This window comes from Diabrotica undecimpunctata, chromosome 7 (assembly GCF_040954645.1).
Source record: "Diabrotica undecimpunctata isolate CICGRU chromosome 7, icDiaUnde3, whole genome shotgun sequence".
NCBI classification, from domain to species: domain Eukaryota; kingdom Metazoa; phylum Arthropoda; class Insecta; order Coleoptera; family Chrysomelidae; genus Diabrotica; species Diabrotica undecimpunctata.
Window position 1 is genome coordinate 85,727,722 of NC_092809.1, and position 23,210 is coordinate 85,750,931.

General features: G+C 31.7%; 1 protein-coding gene across 6 annotated transcripts in view; it reads left to right on the top strand.

Annotated features, from left to right (window-relative positions):
- The window catches only part of LOC140445546 (importin-4-like), a 550,550-nt gene that overhangs the window by 408,499 nt on the left and 118,841 nt on the right, over positions 1–23,210 (top strand). For all 6 annotated transcript variants that reach the window (XM_072537643.1, XM_072537647.1, XM_072537644.1 and 3 more), the window contains 2 exons: positions 9,843–10,028; positions 16,204–16,412. In XM_072537643.1, the coding sequence (XP_072393744.1) occupies positions 9,843–10,028; positions 16,204–16,412 (395 nt within the window). The remainder of the gene's footprint in view (positions 1–9,842; positions 10,029–16,203; positions 16,413–23,210) is intronic.

The window sequence follows — 23,210 nt, forward strand, 5'->3', positions numbered from 1 at the left end:
CCTTTTTTCTAATTTGCATACACCTGTCCAGCATAATATAAATATTTTACAATTTTTTTTTTTTGATCAGATAAAGGCATATAATTCGAGCATTCAACCTTATATTTATTTATTTTACAATTGTTTTACTATTTTAGTTAGGGGATTATATGTGAATTCTTTCTCGTGGAGTATTAGACAATTGGCTGAGATATCAGAGGTTGTAGCTATATCTGTCTCGAGTTCTATACTTAAGACAACAGAACCTGATTGAATTACTTCATTTTGACGAGAGCAGTCAATGTGTATAAGGGGGGCAATATCTTTAAAATCTTTTGGATTAAATATGGGTTGATTTAAGGTCATGTGATAAGAACTCTCCTGGAAATTGGCAAACATTTCATATAGTTTGGCAAACCTATTAGTCTTAAAATCTAGTTGAAGATCATTATAGGGATACCTTTCATAATTTAAACATTCTAATATACTCTTCACATTTACTATTCTAAAGTGCAATGATCAAATTTATTTATATCTTTTGTTAATTTTGATTTTCTGTTATTTTGAAAAGCAACAATGTGTCGTGGAGTCTCTATTTTGGTACTAGTCCGCACTGACCATGTATGATGTGTAGAGTTATTTAGGGCTGAATATGCAATCATTTGCCAACTTCGAAATTTAATAGGTAGTTCTTGGTTTGTATGTGAAATTTTGTTTAGCCGCAATTGTTCTCGAATACTAGGAATGACATGCGGTCCCTCCCAATATAATTTATTAATGTCAATTTTCGAACGCTCAGTCTCATCTTCGCTTACTACTGCATCAATATCATCATTTGATCGAATAAGTATCAATTCTTGTTTCACGTTCATAATAATTTTTCTGAAATCTTCAAAGAATCCGGATAATAATCTTAAAGGTATACACACATTAAAGTTTCCATTTGAATCCACCAAAACACTGTTTTTAGGGACTTCACTATTAGTTTCCATCCTATTCATTTTTGGAAACCAACCAGCATTTTCCAATAGCAAGCTTTAATTTTCGTTAAGGCTAAGATAGTTTTTAATACTTAATACTAATCCTACATCACGTACTGAGTCAATTATTACCCCATTTAATTAAAAACGTAGTTCACGAAACAAGTAAGCTATACTATTATTAATAAATTTTATTTTGGTTGGTGTTTTTTTGTCATGTGTAGCTAATTTGCCTTCAATATAGAGATCACTATTAGCTGGAAACGTCAAACTATCCAAATCTTGTACTGAAATACGAATTTCATCATTTTGTCCTAATTTTCCAGGAATGTAGGGTTGATAAGTATGGAACTGATAATCTTCAATAGTGTTATCATTAAAAGGTTGACCATTATACCAAGACTTTAAATCCTAATGATTGCAGAAAGCGAAGATTTGATAATGTTATTACTTTAGAAGATTGTGGTAGTGTCCTTATATATGTTTCCGGTCCGCGGGAAAAAACTAAAACCACTATATTTGTTTCTTAAGATAACGGTTTACTGTTACTTCTCCTCCAAAATCAACAAGTTTACCTGCTTGGTTGATAATTTTCACTGTAAGGTTAGAGATTGTTTTAATACTCACTGGAAAATACAAAATATTTTGGGGTACCTCAACTATTTTATACCCAGTTGATACGGTTGGAAAGAACTAATGGATAATGTGAACTGGATTCCCGTTTAAATATGATCCCGATGCTATGTTACAATCAACACACAATCCGTTTTCACTCGAAATCTCCACTGGATTATCTGAGATATGTATCTGATTTGCTGCTAGTACCCTGATTTAACCAAATAATTTCCCAATAGAATTCGCGGGAAGAAATGAAATTTCTCTATTACTATTAATAATAACTTTGGAGGTTGATAACTTTGGAGTAGTTTCTATAGTCGCATCACTATCTCTCTTTTTTATGTTGTCTTTTATAAGTTTTGTAATATCATCTAATTCATATGACCACTTTGGTAATTTATAGGTTTAAGTGATTTTGTATATTCCAGAGGAAAAGGTTATTGTTTTCATCGATATTTGAAATACTATTAAAACTATAAAAACTGGTTAGCCCAATTTCATAATCAAATTCATCTTCAAGGTAAATCGGAGGATTAAAACTATAACTCAGATTTGAAGCATTCCCAGTAAGCAAGTTGAAAGACATTGTTTTAAAATGTAAACAACTAACGTTTGCTATTTATAGTAGTTGTATTTCGTTGTAATCGTTTTGAATTTTATATTTTTATTTCGCCGTTACTTAAAAAATACTTTATTACGATTTGGGGGGGGGGGGTTTAGTCCCCATAAGAATCAAAATAAATTACGTTAGACTTAGATTTTACGTAAGCTACTTAGTGGGTTCCGACTCCACGATTAGAATCTAAATTTATAACACCACACTCGTTTTTATGATTTTTTTGGCAAATTATTTCTCATATACACACCTCTAAACAAAAGAAGAGCTTTACCAAGCTTTATTATATCAGTTCTTGTTAAAGCATGATGAGGAAGATTTAGTTTTTTGAATAAGGCATCAAGTATAATCCATAGCCCTTATAAAGTCTTAGATATAATCCTTTGCCTTTCTGTTCCATGGCTAGATTATGGCGTTTTTGTTCTTCAAGACTAATTCGATTAGCTTTCGCATCTCCAATGGGCTTGTAGATACTAGTACCAAGGCCCCCAACAGCCCCTAAAGCACTGATCAGGGGGTGAAGGAGGGGGAGGAATCCACCTTTTTTTGGTGTTTTAATGATCATTTTTTTCTTATTTATTTTTTTACGAAGAGATCCACCTTTTTTTGCGTTTAAGACCCATTCCCAACTTACGTTTTCCTTTCATAGCTGTTGTAACAAACCAAGCAGCTGCCTTTTGTCCAAAAGGGGCCTCTTTAGATTTTACAATATCCCAAGCTTTGTTTTCTAAAATATTATCCGCCTTGTGTCTGGTTGACAAATCAGTACTTGTAGAGTATGCAATATCGTGTTGTTTACAAGCCTCGTCTAGTTTATTGATTCCCTTATCTCCTCGCTCTAATCTTTGTTGTGAACGAGTTCCTGGTCTACAATAGGAATATCCTGGAAGATATATTATATTATATATAATATTATATATATATATATATATATATATATATATATATATATATATATATATATAATATATATATTAATATTATTATTTATGTGATATGTTTTGTATTATTTATTAAATGTTCATAATTATTTTAGGCTTTTGTATTTCAAAATAATCACTGTATGACAGACAACTGTCAATTTTGAAATCCGTTAGTATCATTGTCTAAGTGGCAAATCTTTTACGTGTTTGGTTCATACGCTGGTGTACGTGAGTTCGAATCCCAATATGAATTTCCTTTTTTGTTTTTGAAATATTTAAAAACCTCACGTTAATGTTATTAAATATATGTAATATACGCAAAAATGCTAAATTTTAAAATAAAATGAAAATTTACAACATAATCCGAGTTGTTGGTTTTTTATTTTTATCTTCGTAAAGTAAGTTATGTATACTGGCAGTTTTAAATACTTATGAATATTGCATTTTAATTTGTATTGTATTATTATATTGAATTATGTTGCAGTGTATTGTATTGTAATTTTTATATTAATAACAAAATAAACAATGAATTTTACTGCAGAGTATGTGGAAAAAAAATTTTTGCACTCAACTCCTTTTATACATATATGAAAATAAAAATATATATTTTCATTAAAATATTGATGCAATCCTTCATTTACTATACTCCTTTTATAGGTCAAATGTTTATATACAGCAAACGATGCATCATATACCTATATACCTAATTCTTTTTCTCTTTCTGCTCTCTCTTACCTATAGCATTAAATATGTAATGATTGTGTAACGAAGATATTTTGCCTACCACACGGGTCATTAATACAAGGGGTAGAAAATTGGGGATAGAAATTACTGGGGGCGAAGATAGGGCAAGCAAAATAATCGCTACTTATGCGAACGGCACTGAGGGTTTGTTAGGAGAGCTGGGGTCGTGGATAAGTAAATATCAAGGGGTTTGGATTGGGGCAAATACAGAAAATATGAAATAAAGGGTCATGAATCTCTTGGGACAAATAAAAACAAAACGAAACAGGGAACACCTCTAGTAATTTATAAAGAGCGCCACTTTAAAGTGCCTAATTATAACTATTACAACAACTAGTTGTAACTTGAGATATAATTATTAAACATAAAAAACATATCTTTTCCAAATGGAAACTCTAAAAAAAGGGTTAGTTGAAAAAAGGATAAACAAAATGTTAAGAAACAAAATTTAACATTTATTTTTGTGTCACCACAAACAGTTACAAAATAGACAGTGAAACAATACAACAATAGTCGCAAAATACAAAAGTACAAAAAAGACTTACACTTTCATCTGTTTACAAATTCCAGGAGTTGGAGATACTATTACAAACTTACAAAATTTACCGCACAGAGATTAACCTTTTTTTAAAAATAAATCAAACTAAAATCAAAAATAATAAAACGAGCTGTCGTGAGTTAACATTAAATTAAAAAAAAACTGAACAAATAAATTGACAGCTAAAGTCAAAGCCTAAAATTTTACAATTTATTAATTATTACAAATCCTTTTTGTTATGAAAGCAAATTCTTATTATTAAAAAAATGTCTGTCTTTACTTTAAAATTTGAAAGTTACCTGGATTTCACAAAAATTACACTTGCGCTGTAAACTGGACTTCTTAAAATCTCAACAATTACTGGGAATCTCGTGACACAAGAACAAAAAGGAAAATGGGTCACTGGAACACAAACCTTGGAAACTAAACTGGACTTGGCTTCTTAAAAACAGGGAAAGGTACAACTGGATACAATGGCAACATTTCAAAACTCACTTAAAACTGTAACTGAACCATTAAACTGCTACTATATTTTACATATTTTTCATAAAAAAAGACGAACAACGAGGAACATTTCAAATTTGACGTAAAATTTGGACATAACATTGAAGACCACCGCTCTTCACCGCGGCTCCAACGAAAGTGACGAAATTATCTTAAAAAATTGATCGCATAAGTTGGAATAAACAAAACACTTTGGGTTTAAGACACATAAACAAGACACAACGGAAATTAAGATGTAAATTCTTAATTTGAAAACGCAATATCGGGCGGTTTGAACAAAGAAATATCGAAGAAATTTGCGCCTGTGACATAAACAAACAATAAAATGATTTATTATCGACGGCGGCGACCTAAAAAGAACGAAAGATTATTTGGGTTTTAAATTGAAGGATACGAACTAAGAAACATTGAAAAAATTGTTCGTTATTATAATGTATATATAAGGGGATTTCAATTAACACATATACGAGGGGATTCCAATAAATTTCAAATACTACAATTGTGCAGATTGACTCCCATATAAATTTGTAACGCCGAACGCGTGTATAGAAGTATAACCTCTACCGGCAGTCCCACTGGACTGCCACACCTGTTTTTTTTTAATTGTATCAAAATGCCCCATTGTTTTTGTCGGACAATTAGATTTTTTTATTTTAAATATAATTATTTACAACATTGTTTTTGTCGGACAAATGATTTAAGGCTGTTTTATCAGTGCACCAAAACCTAGGGACAGTGTTTTCTCTGTTATTTACCGACAAAATGTCTCGAAATTTGGACACGTTATTTGAAATTATGTTGCCTTTAAACTGATGGTTTTACTTTTTTTATTTTTTTGAAACTTCTGTTGAAAAATTGGAATATACTGTTTAACGTTCTATTATAACCAAACTTTTTACGCCCATCACTCGAAAGAGTTTTTTTTTCTGTAATCGTTGATTTTTGTTTCACCTTTCTGTGTCCAGTAATAATCGAGAAAAGCGTGTTCCAACTTTAAAGAAAATTGCTAAAAAATACTGAAATCTAATAGTGAAACGTGTTACTCATCATTGGCGCTTAGTTTCATCGTTATCGCCTTCGTGACGTCAAATCTCATGAACGTACGGTCAGTTAGTTCGTGTTAAAACTAATTTGAATGGAGAATAATGTATTTGTTTTCATTAAACTACCCGTCGGCCGGCGGCACTGAGTAAAGATGGTCTCGCGTAAGCAGTGTAGAAAAGTAAGTGATACGCCCATTTCAAATCGCAGTATGCTTGGACTGCTAAAACAGCCTTAATATGAATTCCACATGCAAACAAACAGAAAAAAATAAACATCTGTGGTAATAAATAAAAATGTTTCATAAAATTGACATCTTTGGCGCGTCCGACTGCGCACATGCCCCGGGAAAATTGTCCGACAAGGTTACCATAATTTTTTAAACAGTTTTTATGATAAATTTTGTTAAAAACAGCTGTGTGGTAATAATTTTTTTTTCCATAAATTTGACATGTTTAGAGAGTCCGACGCGCCAAATGGCCCATTACTTTTGTCCGACAACATTCTATAAATAAACTGCGAGGCCTAAGTTAGGGATATAGCTGAATATTAAATAAACCATAATACAACAATTATACAATTGTATAATTCAATTAAGTCACTTATCTACATTAAAAATTAACACTAGTTTTTTGTTTTTATATTCAAAGAAATAAATAATTAAATTAAATTTATAAGTTGCTTATAGTTTATTACCCTATGAAACGAAGCCAAAAAATCACTTGAAAAATCGAAAATTTCTGGACGCTATTCTTTAAGTGGAGTATCTGTGGACCAATAGAAAAGGCGTATTATTTCATGGTTATCTAAACCTTTACTGCGTCATGACATTTAAGTAAAAAAAAACTTTTTCATTAATTTCTATATTGTGAAAAAATTACGCATTCTACATAAAAACGTTCAACAGACGACTTTCTTGAAAATACTTGCTCTTTAAAATGAAATTTTCTAAATTAAAAAATGTGTACAAACAAAAAAGTTATTGTAAATTAATTCCAAAAGTAAGCGTGTTTTTCAATTGTTTATAATTCATAAAATAAACAATAAAAACGTTTAAAACACATTTCATGATGTGAGTTTTTAAGTAGTTACTACATTTACGAAAGATGGTCACAAAATGGGTCACGTAGTTTTAAACAATTATATTTGTTTATGCCATTTGAGCGGCATAAACAAGAGCATTTTGATATGGTCATTTTCAAATTGCTGTACAGGTGCTTTGTCAATACTGATGATATGTTTTTTAACCTGATTCTCTTTGTACGGTCTCCAATTTCCATGTTTTTTTAAAACTATAATAATTTTTAATTGTTTTCTTACAAATAATTGATGCAAAATGAAATACCATTACCATTATATTGACAATATGCCTAACTTATGCCGCTCAGTAGGTATATATTTATAAAATTATATCTTAATTATGAAATAAACTGAACATAAACATTTTTATTTACTTAATTTAATTTTTATTTACTTAATTAATTTTGGAACACAAAGTTTGTGGTAATAACATTTTTTCGTATTTTCTACGGGTTTTGATAACTTTTGGGCCACTTTGTAATATTTCAAATTTGTTTTGTTTTGACCTCTTTGTAATTAATTGTAACCTATATGATTTATGTTTTTTTCTTAAGCAATATATAAATAGACCGATTGTAAAATTATATCGTGATTATGAAATAAACCGAACATAAACATTTTTATTTTAAAAGTTGTATAACAAAAAGTTTGAAGCAATTCTCTAAGGTTTTTCAAAACTTTTGGTTCACTTTGTAATGTTTTAGGTTTTTTATAGATTTTTTGACTTGTTTCGATCTGTGTGTTATTCTTTTTGATTTTGTAACTAATTGTACCATACATACATGTTTTGTGTTGATCGTAATATTTTATTATTAATATTTTTATTCAACAATATATAAATATATTGGTTATAAAATTATATCGTTATGAAATAAACTGATTACAAACACTTTTATTTAACAATTTGTTTTTATTTTATAAAAACAAGTTTGCAGCAATAATACTTCTTTATATTCTCTAAGGGGTTTGAGAACATTTTGACCATTTTGTAATACCTTTTAGTTTGTTTTAGATTTTTTTACATACATGATTTATAATATATATTTAACATTATATAAATATATTTCTTATAAAATTTTATCAATATTATGAAATAAACCGATTATACACTTTTTTATTTAACAAAAAGTTTTGATTTCACAACACAAAGTTTGCAGTAATAACATTTCTTCGTATTCTCTGCACTTCTAACATCCAAATATTGTTTCGATTCACCTCATTTGGAATCATTTCTAATGGAACTTCAGGAAGTTCTTCATTATCTAAAGGAGGTAGCTGTTCTTTCATAACCATGTTGTGCAATGCAACACAGGAATATTATGTTTCCAGCTTTAATGGTGCTGTAATGTAAAACCGTGTGCTTGTGCAATATAATATTATATTGCCGTTGTAATATGAGCTGCTTGAGTCTTCCTTCTGGGGTATTTTCTCCAGCATTTGAAATAGGACTCAATAGCCATGGTTGTAATGGATAACCTGAATCTCAATTTAAATAGTGATTATTAAGTTCATATGCCACAAATTGTCTTCTCAAAAATCAATTCACTACACTTAACTCCCAAATCCCCGAATCATATGTGGAAGCAAGCATTACAATTTAAAAATATAGAATTGGCATCACAATTTGCTTACGCAAATTTATACTTTAAAATCCTTTTCTGTAGAATAATGCCAGGCCAGGTCTGATCGGATCATCAGCAGATGATGCTATAATTGCAATATGTGTGCGATCAATAGCCCTAATTACACCACTCCGTCCACCAAATCTCATAAAAATAATAAATTTACAAAATCCATTTTTTCAAACCAACACAAAGCCAAAAGTTAGGTTAATCTGAATTACCTGACAGTTCTTCTATATTCTTTGGTTCTTCTTCAGGATGTGACAGAACAGTAAATAACATTTTATGTAATTATCAGCCGTGGCTTTGTCATTTTACACATAGAACGCAGGACATGATACATCATACCGTTTTTACACATTATATTTTGCGAACTGTAGTCTGATATAGGTTTTCTGAATTTTACACTTATATGTAATTATATACGTAAATGATACATTATAGCCCACTATGTTAATATGATGACAAATTTTATTATATCTTAATAATATTACTTAACTCTTCGTTCAGAAGTTTGATTAAAGTTTCGATCTGTTCAAATAAAGACCATAACTGTATATTTTTCAAAGGAAACTTTTCAAAGAAATCTAAATGATCACCTATTATTTTAAACAATTCATTATTGACTGTAAACTTTTGAGTGGCGTACACATACAAATTCGGGCGTTATTAAACAGACGATTTTATATTGTTTTTAATTGGGTGATACAAGATTTATGATGAATTTTGACGTTCTAGAATCTTTACGAATCGAATTTTAGAATCGATCTTTTATATTTCTGTTTGTTTTACTATCTTTTATGGACAGCTATACTTTTAATTTTTTACTTTTCATTTAATATCTCTATTTTGTTAGTTATTTTTCATGTAGTTTTTAATTTAAACCTGCTTAGAGTAAATATATAATTTGTTTTTCATTATTGTTTAATAAAGAATAATGAAAGAAAATTTGCCTAAACGTTTATTAGAAACACACTTACAGTTATAGATTCGTGTATCTAGCCTCGTTTAATTTTACTTGTTTAATAAGTTATGTTTAAAAGACACTATTTTTAATATACAAAAATTAAATTTTTTAATTACAAAATCAAAATTTTTTTAGTCCTAGTGATAACTTCTTTATTATGCAATCTTTTATATCGAAATTGCCCTTTTTTATGTTTTGCATACTGTGATTTTACCTTCCATGTGCTTTAGACTATGTGCCAGGATACGGATTTAGCTGGTCAAACTGAAAATAATGATGATGATGTTGAAGCTGAACAAGACGAACTCTTGCTGGAATCGGCTGGTGATGTCATTCCAAAATTTTCGGCGGCTGTTAGGCCAGATGATTTAATGTCCTATTTTCCAAACATTTTACAATTGATGTCTGCTAGAACGGTGAGAAAACCTATGATATAATTTAGAAACGTAGTGTTCAATAAATTCATAGACGTGCTGACTTTCTGATTTGTTAAATATTTTCCAAAACTTTACAGACAATATTCGCTCGATAGGTACCTATACTTTATAAAATTATTTAAAAAGGTTTTTAAACTGTTTTTTGTGGCATGTCTAATTTAAATATTGTTGTGAATTTATTAAAAGGTTCAATATTTATAACACTTACGAATTTAATTTATTTTTTTATTTATATTAATTTATCGTACAATAATTTGTATAGCCGAACGTAACAATTAAAATCGTGAGCGCGTCTTCAGAATTAACTGACCTCCATATAAAAATGTTTTATTTATATACCGTTATTATTATTATTATTTATATACCGGTACATAAATTGCCGTTATCTCGAAAAGTCGAAAACCTTCTCGACTAGACTGAATGGCAGCAAAACGGTAAGGGCAAACTGGATTTCCCATCGACTCGCCTCGAACATTGTTTTTATAACATCGTGTGTCAGGTATTCATGACCTAGAAAATACTCGAATAAATAAGGATATTAGTAATAAACATGTTTACAGGTTTTTAATATGACTCATATTTTTACGTAACAATATTATGTTTATTTGGGGTTAATCCACAATTTATTGTAATGAAAATTTTTATCTAACTAATATTTAACGTTTCGATTTTCACTCTGGAAATCGTGTTCAAAAAAGATATTTAAAAAAATTGAGCGAAAAGTGTAACCAACAAGTTGTTAAGTCGGTCATTGGTTGTACTTTTCGCACAATTTTTTTAATTTAAATTTTTACGTAACAATATTATGTTTATTTGGGGTTAATCCACAATTTATTGTAATGAAAATTTTTATCTAACTAATATTTAACGTTTCGATTTTCACTCTGGAAATCGTGTTCAAAAAAGATATTTAAAAAAATTGAGCGAAAAGTGTAACCAACAAGTTGTTAAGTCGGTCATTAGTTGTACTTTTCGCACAATTTTTTAAATATCTTTTTTGAAAACAATTTCCGGGGCGGAAATAGAAACGTCAAAAGTTATTAACAATGTAATTTTCATTACAATCAATGTGGCTTAACCCCATATAAATATAATATTTAATAGAAAAATTAATATCTTAAACCTTGCAGGTTAAGGTAAAACCAGAAAATAGGTGTTTCTGGCGACACCTGTACTTTTTATATTTCAATGTGTAAACCTTTGCTCAGAAATATTTTCTTACTTTTTGTCGGTATACTTACTGGCAGTAATTCTATCCGTCTTCCTTCATTACTCTATCCTCAATCCTCTATCACCATCACTTCGAGTAACTTAACTGAATTTCTAGAAGGCAAATGTATGATTTTTAAAAATGGGTGGTTTTAAGGGAAAGCCCGGGGGTAGAAGTGGTAATGGTTATTTTAGATCGGGGCAAGGCCATTTATGAGTCCTTTAGACACTTAGACCTCTTAAGACGGGTCCATTGTATCACCCCTATTATACGGAATACGGACCTAGTCTTCGGCGTTTCTGGGATCTAGGCTATTCCGGGCTTTCATATCTGCAGTAATCAGCAGGGGCTCCAAGTTTGAGCCCTTCCTGCCATTCTGAACGTCTAATCCTTTACTAACCTTGTGGCCTCACAGAAAGCCTATTTAAGGACACCATCCTATGTGGCTCGGTTGCATGAAGACCGAACCCAGGATCAGCCACCTCTGGCAGGCCAGTGCCGGGCATATCCAGAGGACATGTGAGGAGGTTTCCTCCTCCTTATTATAAAGACTGCACCGTGGGCTATCCGTCAATAGAGTAGAAGTTGGACTATAATACTTTTGGATGGCACCACTATGTGGACCTTAGCCTGTCTCATGCCTCCACAACTGGCCCAAGAGTCTTGGAACCTCCGCAGAAGAAGCTCTTTTAGACTACCCCGTCCAGTACTGAAGGGCACTACAGTCACAGGTTCGGGTCCCACCGGCAGAGAGAATGAGCCCTGTCCTATCAGGGTGTCAGCTCGTTCGTTCCCTTATACGCCTATGTCCCAGTACCCATACCAAGTTAACCCTTTTGGTCCGCGCAACATCAGCAAGTGCTCTCTAGCATTCAAGAATTGCGGTGCCCCTGGCCCAACTAACAAATTGGGTGCCATGCAGAGAGCACAGGACAACAATCGAGGGTATGTCTCCAGATGTCACAATGGCCAATCCGACCATTAATTCCCAACCATTATCCAATAGACTTCTCTCCAAACTCCAGCAACTTTTTTCGAGAAAGTGGTCGACTGATTATCTGAATAGACTTCAAAATCTTCCAAAATGGTTTTGTTCCGTTCAAAAAACTTGCATCCTAATGATCTTGTGCTAATTAAAGAAGATCTCCCCTCCTCTCTACTGGTCATGGGCACGAGGGATGGAAGTCTTTTCAGGTAAATATTGCTGAGTAAGAATTGCATCGGTTAAAACTAAGGATGGGATTTTCAAACGCATAATAACAAAATTGTGCCCCCTTACTAGTGAAGGATTATCTTAATGTTATTATTTTTAGTATTTTTACTCATATGTTGTTATATGAATTTGTTTACTATTATTCATATTGTTTTCTATGTTCTTTTTTTTAATGCTTCTATAATATTTCTGACATTCGCGGCAGAAATACGACCTGACACAGAGAGGAGGAAAAGGATGTTAGAAACAGCAGAGATGAAAACACTTAAAAAGATTGATAGTAAAACACTATGGGGCAGAGCTAAAAGTTCAGATATAGGACGTAGATACAAGGTGGAGAATATCAAAGACTGGGTAAGAAATAAAAAAGTAGAATGGAACGATCATATAAGCTGAATGACAACAAATTGAGTAGAAAGACGATCAGTAGGAAGACCACGTAAACGATGGAACGACTACCCTTAAGTACTGTAAAGCTAATGACATTTGTATAATTCTTTTTTTCACCATTAGAATTGCGATAACTATCAATGTATTGAATCAGCCCTTACGTTCACTATCAATAAATCGAAGGAAAAAAGGTTTCTTTAAGTGTTTTATTGCTTCAATGGTCCTAAAATATTTTGGAGCAATCAGGTATTCAAGTACGCCTCTCTAAAATGTGGAAAGTTTGGTAATAAATTTATCCTCTCCACCAACATCTTTGACATCTCAGATAACGAATACGAGGCTCATTTCTAGATAACGGCTCAGAAAGTAATTTCATTTACCAGCGCTTATTAAATCTTCTAATGTTGCCTACAACTAAAACAAATTTTTCTATTTCTTTCTATTTTTTTATCAAGTAATTTCTTGCTTAGTACTTCCGGCAATTGCAGGAAATTTACCTTCTGTCAGATTTGATAAGAAAACACTAAATATTCCTCCTATCGTTACTCTGGCCGATACAGACTTAAACATTTCATCTCCTATTGATCTTCTTATCGTTGCAGACATCTTCTGGAATTTAATTTATATTGGATATACATATTACATTCTCACCTGGACAACTAATACTTCAAAAAACTAAACTTGGATGGATTACCTCAGGTCCATTCACATATACAGGTTTTTCCCTGAACGACATTCTTATGGTTGGACCTACTTTGCAACATGATATTTTCACTATCATCACACGTTTTCGTAAACACAATCTTGTACTAAAAGCTGGCATAGAAAAGATGTATCGACAAATACTCATAAAGGAGGAAGAACGATCCATATAAAACATCATATGACAATCTGATCACACACACTCTCTCAAAACTTATACCTTAAATACCGCAACTGACGGTACTGCTTCAGCTAGTTTTCTTGCCACTAGATGTGTTCAAGAAGTGGCACATATGTATGCAAGCAATTTTCCCGGCATATCTTCTATCATTTTATTGAACTTTTATGGTGGACGACTTGCACACAGGTGGTTCTACTACAATAAAGATATCAAACGCATTAAATCACTTATTTCCGAATTATCATCTCGTCGTGGTTTCCAATTGAGAAAATGGAAGTTAAACGCATCTATTTTAAACATTGAAAATCAAAATAATGCTCCTTTGGAAATTGCAGCTGACAATACTATAAAAATTTATTTTGGAGGAAAAAATCTGACACTTTTCATTTCAATGTTCTACCTATAGTGCACAAGCGTAAAGTTACAAAGATACTTTACCTCTATATCGAAAATATTTACTTACACTTTCTAAACAATTGTAAATTTTCTCATAATCAAAGGAACTTCGACAACCTTTTTTGCGAGAATAGATAAGGCTTTGAAATGTTGGTGACGTTGACTGTAAAAGTAAACTACTTACCCTCAATCCTTTCATCAATAAGGATGGCATACTCTCCGTTGGTGGAAGACTACATAATTCTGATTTTTGTTACGATAAAAATTCTGGCCCTTTAATGGACGTCAAGTGGTTCGCAAAATCGTTGGCGATTTCATTATCTGTTACAATGTTGCTCCTAAATTAGAAACCTATCTTTGGTAATTACCTGGGTAATTTACCCTCGTCATGTCTTGTTCACTCTAGTCCATTCTACAACTGTGAACTTGACTATGCCTATGCTATGACTGCGTTCAAGGTTTGACACACCCGAAATTATGAAACTATTAAGGGTTACATAGCTCTATTCATCTGTTTAACAACTAAGGCAACATTTAGAAGCCGTGAGCAGCTTGATCACGGAAATTTTTCTAGCAACGCTAAACCGCTTTATTTTTCGACTCAGAAAATGCGCTTCTATCCTTTCGGACAATGGTGATACCTTCGTTGGCGCAAAAAATAAGCTTGCCAAATTTTTTGAAACTTCTAGTGCAAATATTAGGGATTATTTAATTATCGAAGATATTAACCACTTTATTGCGCCACGATCACCTCACTTTGGAGGAGTTTGGGAGGCGGGAGTAAAATCTGTCAAATTTCACCTGAGTCATTGGCAATACAATTCTTTCATGTGAAGAATTTTCCACTGTTTTATGTCAAATTAAAGCTTACCTAAACTCACGACTACTCTCACCAATGTCTAACGACCCTACCGACTTACTTCCTTTTACTCCAGCGCACTTTTTAATTGGATCCACATTGACCGCAATACCTGAACGTAATTTCTTAGATGTAAAGAAAAACACCCTTAGCAGATTCCAGAGGCATCAAAAAATGATCCAAAGTTATTGGACTAGATGGTCCAAGGAATACATTTCATCCCACCAGAAACGAGTTAAGTGAAAAAACATTTCAACAGTCTTCTCAAAATTGGAAGTCTAATAACGGTCAAGGAAGATAGGACTGAATCCTTAAGATGGTGTCTGGGCAGAGTGACTCAATTACTGGTTGATTCAAAAGACCAGTGACAAAGGTGTGCATCTTATCCACAGATCAGTGACTTAAACTTAAATTAAATAAACTTCTAACTCAAACTCTTTATTACTTGTTGAACCCCTAATGGCGTTCAAGGAGGCGGTTTAAATATTAAAACTTTCGAGCACCCTCGTATATACGTTTATTATCTTCGTTTCCGCCCCGCATGGGGCTGTAGGTAGTTGCGGACGGGGAGAGGTCGACATTCATTTATTCTCTCAACAACAACGTTAAGACAAGAACGCTATTTTTAAGTTTCTCGATATATGAGTATCATACATGTGTTTTTTCTTCAACAATACAGTTTAGTTATGACCCAGGGTAGTAAATAACAGTCAGAGACAGAATTCGTTTTTATCAAGACATTTATTTTGGTCTAAACAAACAAAATATGTAAATTATTTCGTTATTATTGGGGGAATTAATCAGAAGTTACATTTATATCTCAGCGCGAAATGAATGTCTACGGAAGGACGTGTCCCATTCAACACATCAGACAGTAAAGGAAACTCGGTAATTATATTCAACGCTTGTAGTCGCCGGGTAGGACGGGGAATTATCGATTTCTTTTAACACACCAAATCGACGGTATGGAACATGCTCAGCTCACCTGTCCCGGTAGGTAGGTGTGCTCGGTCTTATACAGCCAGTGACTTTATAAAAACATGTTCTGTTAATACATATGCGTACTCTAGACTAAGAGTATATTATCGTCACAAGTTAGTTTGTTTTTATATTATTACACAACGTGAAATTCAAATAATATTCAATTACAAACCCCCTACAAAAATCTCTTTAATGTTTTATCTCTGATTTATTATTTTTTAGAAAAAACAACACAGTATATCTCAAAGATCATTTGCATTTGGAACTTTAGCAGAATGTATGAAATCTTTAGGTATTTATGTAGAAAAGTTTGTCTCAACACTTCTAAATCTTTGGTTTACTGGTGCAAGGGATTCTGCTGACGAAGTAAGGAATAACGCTATTTTTGGTTTAGGGGAGATGATTTTACATGGAAAGGATAAGATATTGAGGTAAGACGTGTTTATTATTACTTATTTTAACTTTTTTTTACGTTTATATCAAGCGGAGCGTGCATACTCATTTAGGGCCTCAAAAAATTTTTTATTGCACTCCTGAAATCCTTATATTGAGATAGAGTATATATATATATATATATATATATATATATATATATATATATATATATATATATATATATATATATATATAGACATCATTGTACCACAAAATACAAGAATACATGAATTCGTAGATAATATATTTTTTCCAACGATCAAATCAATTAGATACTTTAATAAGAACCTAATTTCAGCAAAGATAGAAATTTGGTTTTTCTCAAAAAAATAATAATAATAATTGTAAAATGTGACTGTCGTTGTCCAAGAAAAAACTTAACTGGTTAAAAGGTACGAAAAATTACAACACATTTCTTATATACTATTAGATACAAACTATCATTAATTAAATATTTACAGAGGATTAAAAATATATTACAAGGTACAACGTACTATTAGAATTCTGGACAACAATATATATCAAACTTTTTCCCGGTGCGGATTTGGCATCTCTAATTACATTTTCCATAAATTTTTTATTCTGGGTTGTACCATATCAATCCCCTTTGCGTACATGCCCTACCTAAGCGTCTCATCCCAGATCTTCTTCTCCTATTCCTTCCAAGAACTAGTAGATCAGAGATTCTTCGTGTAGGCTGATTAACGTCTCGACGTTGAGCATGCGCAAACCATTTTTACCTATGCTCTCTCATTTTGGCATTAATTGGCAATTCTAGATTTATAGCTTGATGCTAGCCTCTAGGCGTCCCCTATTATACTGAGACTTATTTTTACCAATTTTTATCACCCCCCCCCCCGCCCATCCATATAAGAATTCTCATGTTCGCCACATAGATTCCTTTTGTTCCTCTTCCTTTTTATTTGTCCAAAATTCAGTTCCATACATCATAGCTGATCTAATGGCAGTTCTATAAAATTCTCCTTTCTGTTTCATTAGAATACTTCTATCACACAACACATCACTAGCTTCCTTCCACTTCATCAATTCCGGCCTAACTCGATCTCCATCTATTTCTCCATTACTTTGTAATACTGATGCTAAGTATTTGAAACTATTAATTTTCACAGTCGTTTTACCATTTAAAGTTATTATTTTATTTGTAGTGGTAACTCCATCTTCAAATGAACATTCCAAATATTCAGTTTTTATCCTATTACATTTTAAACAGCAACTTTCTTCATTATTTTATTAATCCGAAGTAACTCGAGCCGAGACACCTAAAAAACGCATTACCAATTCCCAAAGATGCTTTAGTTTCGTTGTAAGTAAATAAATTTATTTATACTCCAGTCGTCAGAGACGAAAATGTCACTGAACCTGTAAAATTCATACGAACAAGTTGAATTTTGCTGAGACTGTTAATTTGGGACTTCAAAAAAGATGCAAACGTTTACTATTCTCATCCCCGGCTTCCCGCTCAAACCACTTCTTCCTGTAGGGAGAAAAACGGAAAAAATCAATTTACCAAGATTGTGTACGTCATAGAAAAAATAGTTCAGATAAGAAATTAACATTTCAATCAACTTTTGTTCTCAACCAATACGGTTGATTTATTGCTAATTCATTATATAAATTGATTATTCAAATATTGTGAATCAGAAATTTTTCTACTTCACAGTAATTAATTTTTTCGCAAAATTGTTAAAAATATAGGTTATTGTAATTGTAAGGTAAGGTAAATCACGTATAATATATATTTATTATATTATATTATGGGTAAGATAAACATATACATACGATGAAAATAAAATTACGTTTAACGTCAACGTTTTACCAAAATAAAATAAAATTTTTAACTAAATAATATTGAATAAAAATAAATAAAATTATATAAAATTAAGTAAAAGTTAGCTTGTTATAGCGTTTCTGCTTCATTTCCCATGGTAAATCCCATAAAAAAATTTTAAGGTTCATTCTGCTCATTTTTTGAGCGTTTTGTTGTTGGGGGTAGAATAGTTCGTCGTGTGTTTGTGTGTTTATTTATAAATTATTTTGTATTTTACGGTAGACTTTGGAAGGTAAGTAGCTTTATTTTCTTAAATTTATTTGTTGGTTACATACACGTTTATTTATAATATGTGTATTATTTTTATTATATCCAAAATATAAAATGCGTATTGACAATATACATAAATATTATACTAGGAAATATATCTATACAGGGTGGAGGCGGTTCTAGAAATAAAACTTATTTACTGCCGGTTAACATCATTGGGTCTATTTTTACCATATTTGATTTAGTATAGGTACTAATGCCAAATTAAATATTTTCTCAATTTAAACATAGTTAACTAATTAATATTCAATTATTGATTTTGTTAAAATGTATTGCAGCATTGAACTTTTAAGGACGCGTATTTAATCGGAGAATATCTTTAGAACATTTTCATTTTCATTAATACCACTTATTTTCACATAATTTAGTTACATTCCTAGCTTTAGATTTATTTTATGTAATACCAACTATATATATATATATATATATATATATATATATATATATATATATATACATATATATATATATATATATATACACTTTTTTTAGTTTTAAAATATTAGTACAAATAGAAGTCAGTTTATTTTTGCCAAATAGGTAGACATAAACACATTTAATTGAATAAAGACCAACTATTTTATAGTTAATTTGTAATTTTAATTTTGTAACAATATTATTTTTTTCAAGAAATTCCATTTATTAAGCCATGGCCTCTAATAATATGGAGAGCAGTAACAAACGTGCTAGAACAATTTTAACTCCAGAGGTAAAAATTGTTGTGATAAATGTTCTACAAGGTGTTACGAAATGTTTCGGATGCTGTTTCTCTTTGCAGCATCTTAACGCAAGTATTGTTATAATATCGTGAGAGCAGTATATATAAAATTATAAAAGAAAACAAATAAAGTGTACAGGAAGAACACAAAGAAACAAAGGGGATAAAACCAATAGTACTAGATGATGAAGTACGAAGGGTCATTCGTCAAAAAATTCATTCATTTTTCTTTAGGAATGAAATTCCAAAGTTAAAGAAAATTTCTCCGGAAATTGACAATGATGCCACTTCACCAAAAATCTCACGGGAGGTACTACTGCGTACACTTAATTTAATGAATTTTAAATATATGAAACGATGTCGACAAAGCAGTTTATTAGAAAAAAGTGAGATTGTTATATGGTGTCGTAATTATCTTAAAAATGTTCGTCAATATCGTAGTGAAAGAAGAAAAATCTATTATTTAGATGAGACTTGGTTAAACGAAGGTCATACTGTAAACAAAGTTTGGCACGATTTAAATATTAAAAGCAGTCGACAAGCGTTCCTTGATGGTCTCTCTACGGGTTTAAAAGCACCATCAGGTCAGAACCGACGTCTAATAATAACACATATTGATAGTGAACATGGTTTCCTTCCTTCCGTGGAAGACTCTCAGAACCCAAAAAATGAGGAGATTATCATGAGGACAGGGATGCTGAGAAATTTGAAACTTGGTTTTCGTTCATACTGACAAAAATTAAAATTGGCTCAATAATAATTTTACATAAATCTTCCTATCATAGTCGTCAAATAGAAAAGCTTCCAACAAGTTAGCGAAAAGGAAAAATAAGTGAATGGCTAGATAGAGAAAAATTGGGGTATGAAAAATTTCAGAAATATGTTGTTGATGAAATGGCTCGTAGCCATGTCGTTTTTGTTTACTGATTACCACCTACCATTGTGAGCTAATCTGGGAGCAAGTAAAAAAAGAAGGTAGCAAGTAGAAATACTACCCTTAAGTTATCTGATGTAAAAGTGCACCAAGCCATAAATAACGTTAACCCAGAGAACTGCCAAAAGTGCATCTTTCACACGCAGAAAAAAGAAGAAAAGATGTGGAATTTAGATATACAGGCAGATATCATTCTGGAACCCATTGTCGTTCAACTTGGTGCAGAAAACGATTACTCAGACATTTCTGATGTTGAGTAAAAATAAGTTATGTGATTAATAATTCAATTTGAAAAGTATTTTCGCGAGTTTTCACCAAGACCGTAAGATGAAATTTGATTGTGTTGTTGATATCTTTGTGAACACACTTGTATTATTTGATGATGCCATTTAATTTTATTTTATTAATTTTATTGTGAATTTTATTTCGTTTCTTTTATATTTGAATCCGAAAATGGTAGTAAAGTTGTTTAACTTCAAATATGGTTGTGTAAATTAATCGATACATTTGTCCTCCCTGTATCCCTACGATCCCTCTAGTACCGATCGGGAAATGCATCTCGCGTACCACAAGAACGTGATCGTCGATAAGAGATACAGACGCAACCCGAAAATGAACCGATGCAGACATATTGAATTTGTTTTGTTCGTTGTTTCGTAAAATAGTATAAACCATGGTAATCAACTTCAATTACCGGTAAGTCTTACCTACTTTTATCTGAACCTATACATTGTTTTGATTGTTTATTCCAACCATTTAAAATTTGATGATTATTTGCACCTGAGTTAAATTTAAAGTTCAGTCATCTCTCCAGGCTATTGAAGGAAATATAGTTGATTAATAGGAGGAATAGAAGGAATTAATATAATAATTATTAATTATCTCATAGTAGATCATTGTTTGTTTAATTTGCCACATTGGTCCGTCGAGCCGGATTTGAACTCATTTGAAAAAATGTTTTTATTATATTTAAATTTGAATGGTTAGTTTCGTCTCGTGTCGCACTTTTTATCATTTTGGAGGTTCATAAAAACCAGGTTAATTGATTTGCGTCTCTTGTCGAAAACTATTAAATTCGAGGCTCGAGAATAATTTAGGAGCATTTGAAGTAGATATTTATGGGAGTTTTGAAGTAGGGATTATAGTCGTTTTAATAAAGTATCAAATATCAACTTGTTGATTTTGAGGTTTTAAGTACATTCTTGTAGGTACATTTTGTGGGTTTAGTATTAATTGGAATTTGTTAGAAATTTAAAATGGAAAAACTTGAAGAAAAGAATAAGAAATTCAATTTTTTTAGAAAGACAGCTTTGAATGACAATCAAGTAATTTTCGATTTAGGTTTTAAAGCTTTATCAGATTCATCTATCCGATCTTTATTTAAACTTAGTAGAAGAATTAGATTCAATTCGTGAAGAATTCTTAAAACATCACACAAATATTATTGGTAATATTCTTTCTGTACCAGATGCTGATACGAGGGCTGAAGAAAATGTTCGGGAATTATTTTTGGAACAATTTTATAAAATAAAACTGTTTAGTGCGGAAGTATTTGAGTCACAATCTGAAACTTCAAAACCATTTAGATCGGTAGTAGTTCAACAATATAACATTCGCTTGCCTAAAATAGAGCTGCCTAAATTTAAGGGTGATTTTAAGGAGTTTAGTTCATTTTTAGACTTACATAATTCGGTTGTACATAATAACGTAGGCCTAGTAGACGTAGAAATGTTTAAGTATTTGAAAGGATGTTTAGAAGGGACTCCACTCAGTTTGATTCGTAATTAATGAATAGCGATAATTATCAAATTGCTTATGATCTAATTGTTAAACGCTACACAAATGTTCGTCGTTGTGCGACCGCGCATTGGGATGCGATCATGGACGTACAGAAAATCTCTGTAGTTAATTCGAAAAATCTGGCTAAATTAGTAGACACTAGTAGTAGGTCTTCCGACAGAACATTGAGACTTTATTATTTTACTTTTGTCGAAATTATACGCTGATTCAGTAAAGTTATTTGAGTTAGAAAATAAATCGAATAAAATTTCGTCATTTCAAAAATTTCGGTAGTTTTTTTTTAGTAAACATAGAGTTTATTGAAACTCAGTACATTGCTTACGATAATTTGAATAGTAGCTTAAGTTAATCTAAGAAATCGTCGCGGGTCCCAACTTATACGGAGTTAAAGTATAATTATAAGTATTCGAATGAGGTATAATCGTAATTCATCCTTTGTTATATGCTGTGCCTTATGTAAACAAAGTCATTTTTTAACCCACTGTTCGTTGTTTTTGAAAATATCTCCAGAAGAGGGATACCAATTTTGTAAAGAATCTGCCTCGTGTTTTACGTGTCTTAATCAGGCTAATCATTCTGTCAAATGTAGTAAATAGTCACCTTCATAATAGTTTATTACGCTTCGACAGAAATCGTTCCAATAGTCAGTCGTCCACAGAGAATACTAATAGTCCGGGGGCATCGGGAGTCGAACAAATTTCTCCTGAAATATCACATTGTGCTGCTAGTTTTGTATGGTAAAAAACGAAACAAGAAAGGAAATCTTGCTCGGTACCGTTTTGGTTCATGCGATGGATAGTAAGGGGTGTAAACAGCCCCTGAGATGTCTTCTAGACTCGAGTTCAATAAGTTCGTTCATTAGTCGAAAAGCTGCTAGTAGAGTAGGCTGGCCTAAAACGCCTTGTTCATTTGAAGTTAACAGACTCAATTCGATGCAAACGAAACTAACTCAACGTCAAATAAGTTTTCTATCCAAACTCGTCATCAGGAGTCACCGGTGTTTCACTTGGAGGCTATCATTACAGATCGAGTTTTCTCGGGTTTGTCTAGCACTAAAATTGACATATCGGCGTGGAATTATATTAAAAATTTCAAGTTGGCCGATCCCGAATTAAACTGTAGTCAATCTATTTATTTGTTAATTAGTTGTAGTATATTTTCGAAGGTGTTGTTAGAAGGTAAAATTGAAAGGTAAAGCGGGACATCCAGATGCCCTAAATACC